At 45.0% G+C, this 15,382-nt stretch overlaps 1 protein-coding gene across 1 annotated transcript in view; it reads left to right on the top strand.

Annotated features, from left to right (window-relative positions):
- The window catches only part of Lamb1 (laminin subunit beta 1), a 70,065-nt gene that overhangs the window by 41,629 nt on the left and 13,054 nt on the right, over nt 1–15,382 (top strand). The window contains exons 21-25 of the mRNA XM_090333006.1: nt 2,215–2,378; nt 3,619–3,843; nt 4,723–4,937; nt 5,466–5,562; nt 12,343–12,712. Coding sequence (XP_090189132.1) covers nt 2,215–2,378; nt 3,619–3,843; nt 4,723–4,937; nt 5,466–5,562; nt 12,343–12,712 — 1,071 coding nt within the window. The remainder of the gene's footprint in view (nt 1–2,214; nt 2,379–3,618; nt 3,844–4,722; nt 4,938–5,465; nt 5,563–12,342; nt 12,713–15,382) is intronic.

Raw genomic sequence — 15,382 nt, 5'->3', positions numbered from 1 at the left:
GATATAGCACTCGCCTTCAGTGACTAGCAGTCATTTAACCACTTATTAAATAAATACAGTCAGTTTGCTGACTCTTCAATACTAATTAAGAAATGCAGACTTGCTGTTAGGACTTGCTGGGGGGAGTGCGGGGATAGTAATCTCTACCTTTCCACACCAGTTCTCTGAAATTAATCCATTCTCTGTGGGCTTTTATTTGAAAAAGCCACTTGTGAAACTGATTACCTCAGTCAGGCCAAAGTTGCTTTATCAAGTGAAAGAGAAATTGAATTCACATGTTTCAGAAGTATCCATGTAACTTTGACTCAATGCTAGAGTGCTGGTCATGAAGCTTGAGGACTTAGCCATGGCTCCTTCCAGCTACCAAGTTGTGTTGTATAAAGAAAAGAAGATGGTTACACAAAAGTGAAAGGTGGTAATTAATATATAGATATTTTATTTTCTGCCATAAATTTTCCTTTATTGCTCTTTCAGGGAGTGGTGGAAATTAAACGAAGTATTTGGAATTTTGCTATCTAATTTGAGCCTGTTTCTCATTACTCCCTTTATTCCCAAATGATCAAAGTTTTCATCTCATACATTTGAAAAAGAAATTATGGTTAGATTGTTCCCAAAGGGAGGAAGTGTAGGAAGAGGCAGGAAATAAGAACACTCCATTTCTATTAAAGACTTCTAGTTTTACTTCACCTTGAAAAATCTCCTAAAAATTGTCTCCAAATCCATTGTAGAAGTAGCTGAGTCACAGGAATCTCCCAGTACATAGCTTAAGAACACATGCTTGTATAATTTCTAGTAATTCTCTCTGAATGGCTTTCTTCTTTCTTTTTCCTTCCTACCATTAAAACAAAACAAAACAAAAAAATCACCCCTGCTTCCAAGCTGGTTTTATATATCCTTGGAAAAATTAGGTAACTATGGTTTATAGATGTTTCCAGACTTCCTTCAGGCTCTTCCACTATAGGAAATAAATAATTAAATTAGCACTTATCTTGAGGGCAGCAGCAGGACATTAAAAAAAAAAAATCCTTGCTAGCCCTTGTGATCTAAGCACTTGGGAAGCAGAGGCCCAAGACTACATAAGGAGACTGTCTCAAAAACAACAAAATTCCTGGCTAAATATCTGGAGGTTGAATTATCTTGACTAGGTATGTGTGCTTTGCAAATCATTTCAAGCTCCATTGATCCTTTATCTTAAAGGGAGAGTATTGGGCCTGTTGGATGTTAGTTACTACAGAATATCCTTTGAACCATGTGAGATAAAGTCATGAAGCTACAGAGCATCCCTGTCATCCATCCCCCCCCCCATTCCACTTGAGTGGTACTGGGTTATTGAACCCAGGACATCATACTTGCATCCTACCACTTGAGCCATGCCCCCAGCCATTTTGTTTTTGAGATAGTCTCTCTAATGTTGCTCAGACAAGCCTCAAACTCGTGATCCTCCTGCCTGTACCTACTGAGTAGCTGGAATTCTTGGACTGCACTATAATTCTTGGCTCTTATCAGTTGTATTACCACCTGGCTTTAGGCCTGTGACCACTAAGGCCTGTCCATTATGTTGTCTCTTTTCTCTCAGTCATAGTGACTCAAATACTGACCATGTCCACAAAGACAAAGCAGAAGGCACAGAACAAAATCCTCTGGGCAGATAGGCAACTGATGAGACAATAGAGTCTTTTCCATGTCACAGTGAGTGAGGGGTCACATGGTTCAGGACTGCCCCAATGCAGTGGTCCTGCATAAGCAGGCATCAGCCTCACTGGAGACTTAATCACTGAGATGCTTGTAGGCTCCTCTCTCAAGGAGCAGTCTGTTCTAACTAGTATTCTAGGATAATATGTCTGGAGCTAAAGTTTCCATTTCCATATAGAAGCATGCAGAATGGATAATAATGCCCCCAACTTCCTGGAAAAGAATTTTTTTGGGGGGGGCATTGGGAGCGGGCTTCTCTTGGTGCCAGAACTCAGAACCAGGGTCCTGTGCCTTAGCTTTTTGGCTCAAGGCTGGCACTCTACCAGTAAAACCATATCTCTACTTCTGGCTTTTTAGTAGTTAATTGAAAATAAGATTCTCACTTTTCTGCCTGGGCTGGCTGTGGTCTTCTGAGCTCAGCTTCTTGAGTAGCTAGGATTGCTTATAAGCCACCAGCACCCAGCAGAAACAAGTTTCTTACAACTGGGTTATGGCTTATTTTATTCTGGCACTGATGTGCAGGTGCTTGGCTGGTTACTATGGCAACCCCGTCATTGGGTCAGGAGATCACTGCCGACCTTGCCCTTGCCCAGATGGTCCTGAGAGTGGACGCCAGTTTGCCAGCAGCTGTTATCAAGATCCTGTTACTTTCCAGCTTGCATGTGTTTGTGAGCCTGGGTATATTGGTAAGTCACACACAGACTTTAAGGGGCAAAGAGGAAGGAAACAATGTGCTTTCCTTCATTATCAATGAGAAAAAAAGATGTAGGTTGAGCCAATGAAGTGTCCTTTTACAACTATGTATTAAAAATGAAAGGAACTAAAAGATCCTCCTCTTTTCCTGTTTAGGCATATAGGATAGAGAAACTTCATTTATGCCAGTACTGGGGCTTAAACTGTCATTGCTCTAGCTTGGCTCTTTTGCTCAAGGCTGCTGCATTACCACTTAAGCCCTAGCCCTACTTCTGGCTTTTGGCTGCTTAATTGAAGAGTCTTAAAGATGTTTTTCTGCTTAGACTAGCCTTGAACCATGACTTAGATCTCAGTTTACTGAGTAGGATTACAGGTATGAGTTGAAATTGAAAATTATTATTTTTGCCAGTCATGGGGCTGGGCACTCTCCCTGAGCTTTTTCTTTCCCCCTGCTCAAGGCTAGTGCTTTACCACTTGAGCCACAGCACCATTTGAGGCCTTTTCTATTTATGTGGTACCGAGGAATCAAAACCAGGCCTTCATGAATGCTCTGTAAGCACTCTACCACCAAGCCACATGCTCCCCCCCGCCCCCCCACACACTTGACAATTCTTGAGTGTAGAAGATAATATGACACAACAGGGAAGCAAACTCATTTAAATCTGATATGAAACACTGAAACATTTTCTTATAATTAAGTAGTGGGAAGATTAATGTCCTTTGTAATACACTGTTGCCTTATCTAATTCCACACACACACACACACACACACACACACACACACACACACACACACACACACACAGCAGTGAGGTGAGAGATCACGGGCTTCAGGAAGCGGGGAATGGCATCATGGCCAGATAGCTGATGGTCAAGGTTTACAGTATTCCTCCGGGCAGATTACACTCACACTGTCAACACTCAGAATTTAGTCTGCTGGGGGAATGAGTGATGAATTTACTCCTGGAAGCTACTGCTTCCTTTACTAGTTATGCTCATGCATCGTTCAGTAAACACGTTTTGTTGATGACTTCATGTTTTCTCGGAGGAATTGGTCATTGCGAAGCATCCCATTTCTCAGATTGCTGGTGAAGAAGCAGTGACTGAAATCATGGAACTGCACTTCACACTCCTAGCCTGCCGAAGCTTGGCCTGGGGAGGAACAGGGTGGACTGTTGAGTTTAGCTTTGCAGACAAGCTGAGAGTCCTCTGCTTGCTCTTCTCACACTATAGGCTCCAGATGCGAGGACTGCGCTTCGGGATTCTTTGGCAACCCTTCAGAGGTCGGAGGGTCGTGTGAGCCTTGTCAGTGTCACCACAACATTGACACGACTGACCCAGAAGCTTGTGACAAGGAGACTGGCAGGTGCCTCAAGTGCCTGTACCACACAGAAGGGGACCACTGCCAGCACTGCCAACACGGCTACTATGGCAATGCCCTCCAGCAGGACTGCAGAAGTAAGACAGACGCCTCTTAGTCACTTGAACAGGTCCTTACTGATCGCCCCTCAAGCTTGTTCTTCCCGTCTGTATTTCACACAGGATACTTTTGTTGGGGGAGGGAGGCTGGTAAAATTCCATCTTCAGCAAATGAATGATGAGACCAGAGTTGTTGATTTTTATCCCTTCTATCCTCCTTTTCAGACAACACATGTCTCAAACCAGAATGTAATAAGGGTGTATTGAAGTGTTCTCCCCTAAACCTCTGATTCGGTGGGACGGGGGGATGGAGGGAATGCATCTCTCCTGTCCTGGATTCAGCTGAAGGCACAGAAAGCATCTCTGAAATCTTCCTTTCAGACCTTAATTACTTCTGCTTATCAGAAGATCAGCCAGACTTCTTTACTCTTGCTGACACAAAACCCCCAGGCCCCTGTTGTTGTTTATGCAGACATGTGGAATGTCGGACCAGCAGGACTGGATTCCATCAAGTCTTAGTAACTGAAAGTGCTTCTGCCTCCATTCTCACACTGGAGTTTGAAATCATTGGGTGTTCGAGTTCCCCCTGGCGTGTGTGTGTGTGTGTGTGTGTGTGATTGATTTCTAGCCAAATCCTTGATTTTAAGATGATTCACCACCAACAGTTAATTGAATCTATCATCGAAATACTCATAGGCAACATCTGTCATTGTGTGAATATGTCATCCGCCTGGGAAATTGCAGAATCACATAGTATATTATGAGAAGTTGTAAAGAACAGCTGGCTGTTGTTGTTGCAAGTCAAGATGGAGACCTGGGGTAGAGAAAATCTTACCTATCTGCTAAGGCTAACTTGGGCATGCCTGTGTTTTCATGAGTGTGATCCTAAGCAAAGCCAATTGTGCCGTTCTTTTTCAGAGTGTGTCTGCAATTACCTGGGCACCGTGCAAGAACACTGCAATGGCTCTGACTGTCAGTGTGACAAGGCTACTGGCCAGTGCTGGTGTCTTCCTAATGTGATTGGGCAGAACTGCGACCGCTGCGCACCCAACACCTGGCAGCTGGCCAGTGGGAAGGGCTGTGAGCCGTGCGACTGTGATGCTGCCCATTCCTTTGGGCCTTCTTGTAATGAGGTGAGGTGACAGCTAGCCTGTCAGATGACTTTGCCCCAGTTGGAGAAAGGCCAGCACAGCATACTACTTGGCAAACGTGGCATGACTAGCTGTCAGCCCGACCTTATCCCCCTCGGACGTCACTGTCTCATTTGAGATGTCCCTGGCATTCCATTGTAGTGTGTGGCTGTCTGTAGATGCCAGGAGGATGGACAATTCATCTCTCTCCCTTGTCTACCTGAATCAGACTTAGTTTGGAGCTACTCAGCTTGAAAGGAACTACATCCTCACACTCCCACCACGGTTGAAAATAACAAAGTGCTTAGTGTTAGTGCTCTGTACGTGGGTTAGGGTACACTAGAGATGGCCTGGGATTGGTGTTAAGCTTGGAGTGAATGGCCACTGATTCTCTCTGTCTCTGTCTCTGTCTCTCTCTCTCTGTCTCTGTCTCTCTCTCTCTCTCTCTCTCTCTCTCTCTCTCTCTCTCTCTCTCTCTCTCTCTCTCTTTCTCTTTCTTTCTCTCTCTCCCCCCCTGTGTTCTGGCTGCAGTTCTCAGGGCAGTGCCAGTGCATGCCAGGCTTTGGAGGCCGCACCTGCAGTGAGTGCCAGGAGCTCTTCTGGGGAGACCCCGACGTGGAGTGCCGAGGTGAGCAGGCCACTGCTGGCTCTGAGGGGGCGAGAATGGAGGTCTGCAAGGGCTCTTTGCAAACTCTAAAACACAGTTACAATTACGCAGAACATTCGTGATCTCAGGGTTAAGTGTAGGTAGCAGAAAGTGGAGATGGGCTTTACTCTCCAGCCCCAAATTCCAATCACAGTTGCTTTTCTAAATGCTTTTAAGCAAAGTGGGAAAGTATGAGCAATGCATTGCTGGAATTTGACTTCCCTCCCCTCAGAAAAGCATTCTGTGGCTTGGCAGCACAGCAGAAAGAAATGGCTACTCCTCTAGTAAGACAGATTGCAGTGGGTCAGGCATGTTCTGTGAGAAGTTGGTGTGTGTTCACTTAACCCAGTGCCCGTGTCAGTGAGAACTGGAGGGGCTGTCAGGTTTCATGCATGACAAAGGAAGTGTGTAGTTGGAGCTCCAAATTTGTGAAGCCCACATGCTCACTTAGAGAGCTGGGCATTTGCTTAGCAAAAACTTAATGTTGGTTACTCTGTTCTATTCCTGTAATCCCAGCACCTGGGAGACTGAGACAGGAGGATCGTGAGTTTGAGGCTATCCTGAGTTACATAAGCCCCTGTCTCAAAAAGGCAAACCAACCAGGCACAGTGCTAGTAGGTCGTGCCTGTAATCCTAACTACTCAGAAGGCTGAGATCTGAGGAATTGGAGCAGGAAAGTCTTTTTGTCTTTTTTGGGGTTTCTTTTGGGGGGTGGGGGGAGGACAGGGCAGGTCATGAGGCTTGAACTAGGCCTAGGCGCTGACCCTGAGCTCTTCAGTTGAAGGCTACCACCCTACGCCTGGGCCTGAGTTTTGTCCCTGAGCTCTTCAGCTCAAGGCTACCACTCTACCCTTGAGCCAAGCCCCACTTCCCGTTTTCTAGAGGTTAATTGGAGATAAGAATCTCAGGTCCTTTTGTGCCTGGGCTGGCTTTGAACCTTGATCCTCAGATCTCAGCCTCCTGAGTAGCTAGGATTACAGGCATGAGGCACGGTACCCAGCAACTTGAGGCCTTTATATTTTTATATTTTTACCAGTCCTAGGGCTTGAACTCAGTGCCTGAACACTGTCCTTGGGCTTTCCTCAAGGCTAGTGCTCTACCACTTGAGCCACAGAACCACTTCCAGCTTTTTCTATGTATGTGGTAGCAAGGAATCGAACCTGGGTCTTCGTGCATGCTAGGCAAGCACTCTACCACTAGGCCAAACTCCCAGCCCTGGAAAGTCTTAAGAGATTCTTATCTCCAATTAATTACCCCCCCCCAAAAAAAGCCAGAATTGGAGCTGTGGCTCAAGTGGTAGAGCTTCATCAAAAAAGTTTAAGGGCAGCACCCAGGCCCTAAGTTATAGCCCAAGGACCAGTGCACACACACACAGAGCTGTAAGGATGGCTTAATTTTTATACTGCTGCAACTTGTTTTTAATTAAAAGTATTTATATTAACATTGATTTTTACATCATATTTCAAATGATGTGTTTAACAAGTATTCAAGAAGGGAATCTATATACAATCACTGGCACTTAGATTTTAGAACATAATCAAAATTAGGCTGAGGGTTTGTATGTCTTAGATACACATTAATCTATGTAATTAAACATTATGTCTATAGAGTCATAAGTTTTTATGTCTATGTAGTTGTGTTTATATTTCCAGTGCCATGTCCATAGCATTGGATATGCAACTTTTGAGTCCTCACTCTTGTACTGTTTGCAACTTTTTTTTTTAACCTGGCATATTGTTTTTCACATCTTAAAAACATCATTTGTGGCAAAGATTTTGTGGTTTTTTTAAGCCAAGGCAGACTCCAGACCATGATCTTTCAGCCTGCCACTGAGCTGGGACTAAAAATGTGCTCTACCACACCCAGAGTGGTAGAGATGGGATCTCACTAACTTTTTGCCCAGACTGCCCTCAAATTACAATCCTCCTTATCACTTCCTAGGATTTCAGGCATGAACCACCACACCCAGCACCTAGGTACTCTGTTTTATTTTCTTTGTTGCATGTATGAATTTGCAGTTTGCTGTGGGACTCTAAATTTACTAATAAGTCTTTTTTTTTTCTCTTTTGGATCTAGTGATTAATAAAAGTAGCTCTTCAATGAGCAACTCATTATTCCTGCCCTGTAGAACCTAGAAGCTATTTTCTTTAACCACAAGAAAACTGGAAGCTGTTCGCAAGACTGGGGGAAATTGTGTATGATTTGTATTCTCAGTTACTGCAGAGCCAGAGGGGTTTGTACGTCAGTTAACAAGTCATTTTTACAATCTGCAGTCATTCTCCAATCTGCAGCTGCAGAGGCAGGTTCTGAGTGAGGTTTGCCATTCTCACTTCCATGATAAGATCTCATCAGTCAGTGGACCCTTTGCTCCAAGTGAGATGTCTCCCAAAAGTTAAGGCTTACCTTAAATACAGTTCCTCCCAGATTCTGGCTCTATCCTGTTCAATTCCCCAATCTTGTAATGGCCTAAGGGCTTCATTTTTCTCCAGTTAATGGCTCATCCTTGCTTAAACCCTAGTTCTGTCTCACGTGATGCTGGCGGATCTGCCTCTGCTCCCAGAGCTCTCTAACCTTGTGCTCTGTCTTAGCTTTGTTCACATGAAAAGCTGCTGTCCAGAAGCTGTTAATCAGTGGCTTGCTCTTGGAGTACTTAGAATTTTACCCCTTTTTTCCTTCCTTTAAACTTTGGCCTCTAAATCTGCTAAAGACATTGTGGCTTATGGACTCCTGTGTCAACTTGTTGAGGTCAAAAGTTAGATCCTGTTTTACAAACTTTGAAGACTGAAATGCATTCATTGCATGGATGTTTGCCAACTCTTTGGTCATTTTTAACTAGAGAAGAGTTCAGCCATTACATATGAAACCAATAACCAGAGAAAATAGGCAGACAGCAAAAGACTAAAAGTATTCTACAACAAAAAGTACTTCATTGGCCCTGTACATTCCTCTGCTGCTTCTTTCACTGTTTCCTTTTGCTCTCTTAAGGCCATGACACTTGAGTTATGAAGGGACTACAAAGATTTTCAGGCCCTCTTCCTTTGCTTTGTACTACCTGGATCTCTGCTGTTGCAGAGCAACAGACAGGCAGCAGATGGGGATCTCCTAGCACAAAGCAGGTCCTGAGATCTGCCAGCACAGAGCAGGTCATGAGGCCATGCTGGGTTCCAGCGTGGAGAACACACAGGCTCATCCCAGCTCATACAAAGCAAGTTGTGTTCTGAATCCAGTCCTCAAATAGATGTAGAATCAACCTTTTAAGATACAGTCTCAGATCTTTTTATATGTGTGAGCCTCATTTTCTGAGTTATAATATCCCTAGATATTCTAGATATGAGGTCCTCCTCTCCTCTTACTTTTCATAGTTACTCCATCTTGTTCACTTCACTTCAGTTTTGTTTTTGTTGGTCATGGATCTCAACTCTGGGCCTGGGTGTTGTCCCTGAGCTCTTGAGCTCAAGGCTTGCACTCTACCATGTTAAGCCACAGCACCACTTCAGTTTTTTGTTAGTTAATTAGAGATAAGAGTCTCATGAATTTTCATGCCTGGCTGGGCTTTGAATGAAGATCCTCAGATCTCAGCCTCCTAAGTAGCTAGGATTATTGGTGTAAGCCACTGGCACCTGGCCACTTCGTTTTTTGTCTTAAAGTAAGGATCAACAAGTCCCTTTCCTCTAAGTATTACACTCTAAGGTTAAGGTACCTGCCCTACTTGATAACTTTGGCAATTGGAAGTCACAAAAGGCTGCCTATCTTCTTGGGTAGGAAGGTCTCCACTTCCTCTCCTGTGTTTACACTGGCTGACCCGGGGAATGCCTTTGGGAATTTGGAGCTTGGGAGCATTCAAATTATCATCATGATGAGCCAAGGCTTCATGCCTCTGGCACCCAGGAGACAAGGGTGATAAATGTTTAGCAGTACCTAAGGTAGGCTTTCAACTCCCCTAGGCCATTGGTAATCCCAGAGAAAGTTCAACCTACAGTGTGTCCAGAGAGAGAATTCAGTTAACAATGGGACTCCTCACTGGGCTGAGGGCCTTAGGCAGACCAGACGGGGTGAGGCTGGGACCCAGCCTGGCTGTGAGAGTGGTGAGGGCAGAGGGAGGGCAGCACAGGACACACTGGAGCTCTGCAGTGGAGAACACAGGCAATGGGAAGGAGTAGGACTTGAAAGACGAAGCCCAAAGATCAGCAAGGACAAGAAATGTCACCCGAAATTAGATGAGTACAGGAAAAAGAGCATAAACTCTTCTTGAATTGTGTAATGAATTGCCAAGTCTATTTTCAGTTGAAATGGTTCATTTGGAGGGTACGAATTTAGCCCTTTCTGGTGCCATCTAGCAAACAATATGCTTATAGAAAGACTTCACTCATTGCCAAGTGCTCTCCTTATGGAAAAGAAATGTAGTTACGTAAAAGACAAATGAATTGAGCCTCCAACTCACAACTGGGTTGAATGTTCCTCTTGTCCAGGCGGGTTGGGGCTCTTGGCGGATTGTGCTGTCTGAACAAGCCCCCACTGTGCTGGGTGACAGAGAATCTCATCCACTCAGTGCTGAGTGTGCTGGAGAACATGTAGCCTGGAGCTGTGTATTGTGCCCCCACAGAAGGCCAGGGGTCACGGGGGTGGGGGAGGGGGGAATGTCAGAGGTGGCAGGAGGAGGGGATAGTTTTCAAGTGGGGCCCTGACTCTTTGCAAAGGGCAATGTAACTGAGAGGCGGAGCAGGGGTGGCTCTGGGCAGGGGCCACTTTCCCACAGTCTTTGTGTCTCATCTCACATTTCTTTAGGAGAAAACCACAGTGTGTTCCTTTGCCCACATATTCACACCATGTCTGTGTTCTTACCTGGAGGTAGTATTTCTTCCACAGTCACCAACATTTCGCTTTATTTCCCCCTGATTCAGGAAGTCAGACTTCATTTGAGTCTTTGGAGAATCATTAGTTCCATTGTTAAAAGAGAGTAAATCTTAACCAGGCATCGTTGGCTCATGCTTATAATCCTAGAAGACAGCTGAGATTTGAGGATCATGTTTTGAAACCAGCTCAGGCAGACACATCCATGACACTTGCTTCGAACACCAAAAAGCAGCAGTGTGAGCAAATGTCAGAAAAGGGAAAAACATATGTAAGAGATGAAAAGTATTTAAGATGTTCTTGCTTTTATAATGAAATGGAACTGTACAGCATTAGCAGACCTTTTTAGTCCAGTAGCAGATCCTATTGATTGAAGCAAGATCCATGCATGATGTGTAAAGGCAAGGTCTGGGCAGCATGTTGCAGTAGGTAGCTGAGACTCAGTCCCAAGGCAATAATCAGTTTCTGGTAGAAAAGTGGAACATCAACTCAACACTTGACCGACCATTGTCCACAGGCTGGGACCAAGAGGCTAAGCTTTTCAAAGGACAAAATATGTAAGTGAACATAATTCAGTGCTACTGAACTCATTCAAGGGATATTATATACACTGTAACAAAACAGCCCATGGGGTAAATATAGCCTCCCTGTCTCATTTCATTAATCTCACAATCAGACAGGCACAGTGATTTTCCTAAAGACATACCTAGAATGAGGTGACAGTTGGGTCTGAGACCAGGCTATGGTGACCTAGGCTCCCTTGCCCTTTCCACAGCCCGCTGGCTCTTCACTGACAGCTGGTAATTAGAGGAAATTTCTGTCCTAGCTAGAGGACAGCAGGGAGGAGTAGCAGCAAGGCAGCAGAAACAGTCTTATCTGGAGTCATGGGGAGATTTGCTGTCACTGGATTGTAAAAAGCTTTAAATGCCAGGTCTTTGTTCACAGCAGAGGAGAGAGAGAAGGACGAAAGGAAGCAGGGAAGGCTTACCTGTCTTCTAAACCCCATGGTGAAAAAAAAGCAATCCTACATGGGTGGGCAGTATTTCTCCCAAAGCTGTGACAGAATGAGAGCAAGATGTGCCTTTAGTAGTAAAAAAAAAAAAAGGAAAGTCATTAGGGAAATTAACGATGGACTTGGCTTGGTATATGCATGTATCCCTTGCTCCAGCCATGAGCCAGGTAAAAACCTGTGTAGGACTTGATGGAAGTGCTTAGAGTAGGAATTAATCTGGTATTTTAAAAATTAATTTTGAATTTCCAAAGTCAGGTTTGAAAACCAAAGACACGCTGGGTGCGGGGGCTCACACCTGTAATCCTAGCTACTCAAGAGACTGAGATCTGAGGATCATGGTCCCGAGCACTAAAAAGTCCCTGAGACTCTTATTTCCAATTAATCACTAGAAAATGGGAAGTGGGGCTGTGGCTCCAGGGGTAGGACGGTATCTTTGAGGTGAGGGGAAGGGAAGTGGAGGCAAGGGAAGGAAAAGACGGGACAGAGGTTCAGAGACTGGAGATGCTGAGCACTGCATCAGTCAATAACTTGGTCCTTTCCTTGCTGTGACACCTGGGCCAAAGTCGGGTCAGCTTTTCTCTCATGTCACCTCTGTGAAATAGTGATGTCACTGCACCTGTCCCCTAGGGTGGCTGAGAAGTTACATGAAACACTGCTAGTGAAAACAGTTCCACAATGTCTGGTCCAGGTAAGGGTTCAGAAAGTGGTAGTTGTTCATTTTATTATCCCTCTTCTTGTTAAGAAGAGATTGAGGCTGTGTGCTGGAAGAAACCTCTGCCGCATCTCCCAGAATGATTGGCCGTTGCTGTGTGACACCTTCCTGAGAATGCTAGGGGACAGATCTTGTCCCTGAGGCTTATGAGGGAGCAGGTCAACTAGCGTTGCTCTTTCTCTTCTAGCCTGTGACTGTGACCCCCGGGGCATCGAGACTCCACAGTGTGACCAGTCGACAGGCCAGTGTGTCTGTGTGGAGGGTGTTGAGGGTCCCCGCTGTGACAAGTGTACCCGAGGCTACTCAGGGGTCTTCCCCGACTGCACACCTTGCCACCAATGCTTTGCTCTTTGGGATGTGATCATCGCTGAACTGGCCAACCGGACCCACAGGTTCCTGGAGAAAGCCAAGGCCTTGAAGATCAGTGGTGTGATCGGGCCTTACCGGGAGATTGTGGATTCGGTGGAAAAGAAAGTTAACGAGATAAAAGACATCCTGGCCCAGAACCCAGCAGCAGAGCCGCTGAAAAACATCGGACATCTCTTTGAGGAAGCTGAGTAAGTAGTCAGGAAATCAGAAAGAAGGCAACAATGTAGTTTGACTGTGTGTCATGGGGCTTGAACTCAGGGTCTAGGCACTGAGTTCTTTTGCTCAAGGCTAGTGCTCTGCCACTTTGAGCTACGTTGCCACTTTCAGTGGTTAACTGGAGATAAGTGTCTCACAGACTTTGCTGCCCAGGCTGGCTTTGTACCAAAATCCTCAAATCTCAGCCTCCTGAGTAGCTAAAATTACAGGCAGGAGCCACCAGTGCCTGTCGTATTTTCAACTTTTTTTTTGTCCAGTCCTGGGGCTTGAACTCTACCACTAGGCCAAATTCCCTGCCCATATTTTCAACTTTTAAACAACCAAGATTTCCTGCCATGGAGTTTCTGTTAGGTTCGCTTAGATCTGTGAGTGAAAACAGACTCTGGGATACTGTTTCCTAGCAATCTTGACTGAGGGTTCTTGGCTGAGTAAATGAGAAGTCTCAAGTCACTGGGGACCAAGACCTTGGAACCTGAAGGGTGGAGTGTGTGTTTTGCTTAGGTGTTTGTCCATGTGAATAATACTGAGGCAGTAAATTGGAATGAACACTGGTCTGAGACAGAAAACCCCTAATTGAGTCTTAGCTCAGAAGTATGCTAGGTTCTTGAACTTGAATGAGTTCTTCTCCTTCCTCCGGAGGGGCCATATAACTGCACAAAATGACACAGAAGTAACCTCTCAAATAGCACAGTTACAGAGTCATGGACAAACAAAAACATTATAAATCTAAATTGTTGGTTTTGGAAGTGTTGCTACTACTAGTAAAATTGTGTCCTCACAAGTAGATTCCAGCGAATTTTTGCTATTCAGCCATTAGTCCACTAGACCGATACTTCATTCATCTAAGTCAAAAATTTCATGACCTAGTACCATGATCCATGCTTGTAATCTCAACTACTTAAGAGGCAGAAAGGTACATTGAAATCTATCTCCAAAAGACACTAAAAGCAGAAGGATTGACAGTGTGGCTCAAGTGTTAGAAGTTTTGCCTAGGATGTGCAAGGTCTTGTGTTCAAACCCCTGGACAGACAAGCAGAATCTTCACAGTGATAGACTTGAGCTGAGATGCCAAACTTCTCAAAGTTCATTTACCCTTTCTCCCAGTCCTTTTCCTGTCCTCAAACATTCTAGCTCCAATTGGTAAAATAGGATAGCAAGACCTAGATGCTATAGGACAGAACAGGAAATATGTGTGGTACCAGCCTTTTTAGTCTCTCTCCCCCCTCTCTCCCCCCTCTCTCCGCCCTCTCTCCGCCCTCTCTCCGCCCTCTCTCCGCCCTCTCTCCCCTCTCTCTCCCCTCTCCCCTCTCTCTCCCCTCTCTCTCCCGTCTCTCTCCTGTCTCTCTCCTGTCTCTCTCCCATCTCTCTCCCCTCCTTCTTTCTCCTCCCTCTCCTCCCTCTCTCCTTTGTCCTGTCTCTCCTCTCCTCCTCCTTTTTCTCTCTCTCTCCTCTCTCCCGCTCCTCTCTCTTCTCTCTCTCCTTTCCTCTCTTCTCCTCTCTCTCCTCTCCCCCTCCCCTCTCTCCTCTCCTCTAATGTGTAAGGGGCAGTACTGGGAATTGAACTCAGGGCCACACTTTGAGCCATACCTCTAGCCTTGTTCTGTTTTCCAGGAAGAGTCTCATGTTAGGCCTTGGCCATGCTAAACTATGGTCTTCCTCCTTGTGCTTCCCCCTTGTCACTGGGGTTGGCATGCATGTGCCATGACATCCACCCATTATTGTGGTTCCCTTGTAGCAGTAAATAAATAACTGGCAGGTACCTCTGTGCCCAGCCATTTACTGAGATGGAGTTTGGTGACCTTCCTTTTGCTCAAGCTGGCCTTAATTTCTCCCTCTTAAGTTGATAGGATAACAGGCTTGAGCTATCACTCTTGGCTTAATCAGCATCACTAAGAAGCTGGATGGACTGTTCATCTTGGTGTTGGCAAAGCAAAAAGGAAACACTAATATCAGTAGTTCATATGCCTTGTCCTTCCCAGGCTCTTCTAGAATGAGTAGAACTAGTCCTTTGTCTTAAAGTCTCAGGATTCGTGCCCAGTATTCTGGTTTATCAAGATGTTAAGAAATGTCTGATGTGGAGCACTAATGCATTTAATTAGGCATTTACCTCATTGAGAACTCGGTCTTTTTATATGCATAGTAATTACAAGGCTCAGGAGGTTGTGTTCTGAGTTCAAGCCCTTCAGGAAATGATTCTTGGCCTTCATCTCCTGTACCTCTGGCAGAATTAAAAAGTCTGATGTCCTTGGAGAGCCTGTGAGCAGATGACATTCCAGAGACAGATCTGTTTTCACATTTCATGTTTTATAAGTCAGATTGTGGGGCTGGGAATGTGGCTTAGTGATAGAGTGCTAGCATATATAAAGCCTTGCACTTGATTCTTCTGTACCACATAATAGAAAAGGCAGAAGTGGTGCTGTGGCTCAAGTGGTAGAGTACTAGCTTTGAGCAAAATAAGCTCAGAGGCAGTCCTTAGGCCCTGAGTTTAAGCCCCAGGACTAGCAAAAAAAAAAAAAAATTACAATCATCTTTGGGAAATTAACTTCATTGTGCTTGAGAGTTATCTATGTTTTAGAATGCATGTTTTAGAATGTATAGTAGCCTTACTTAAAAATACGTAAAATGTGGGGCCGGGAGTTTCG

The sequence above is a fragment of the Megascapheus bottae genome, chromosome 5, assembly GCF_031878675.1.
Source record: "Megascapheus bottae isolate mThoBot1 chromosome 5, mThoBot2.hap1, whole genome shotgun sequence".
NCBI lineage: Eukaryota > Metazoa > Chordata > Mammalia > Rodentia > Geomyidae > Megascapheus > Megascapheus bottae.
The sequence above is the reverse complement of the archived record's forward strand: the minus strand, read 5'-3'. Positions and strand labels throughout refer to the sequence as shown.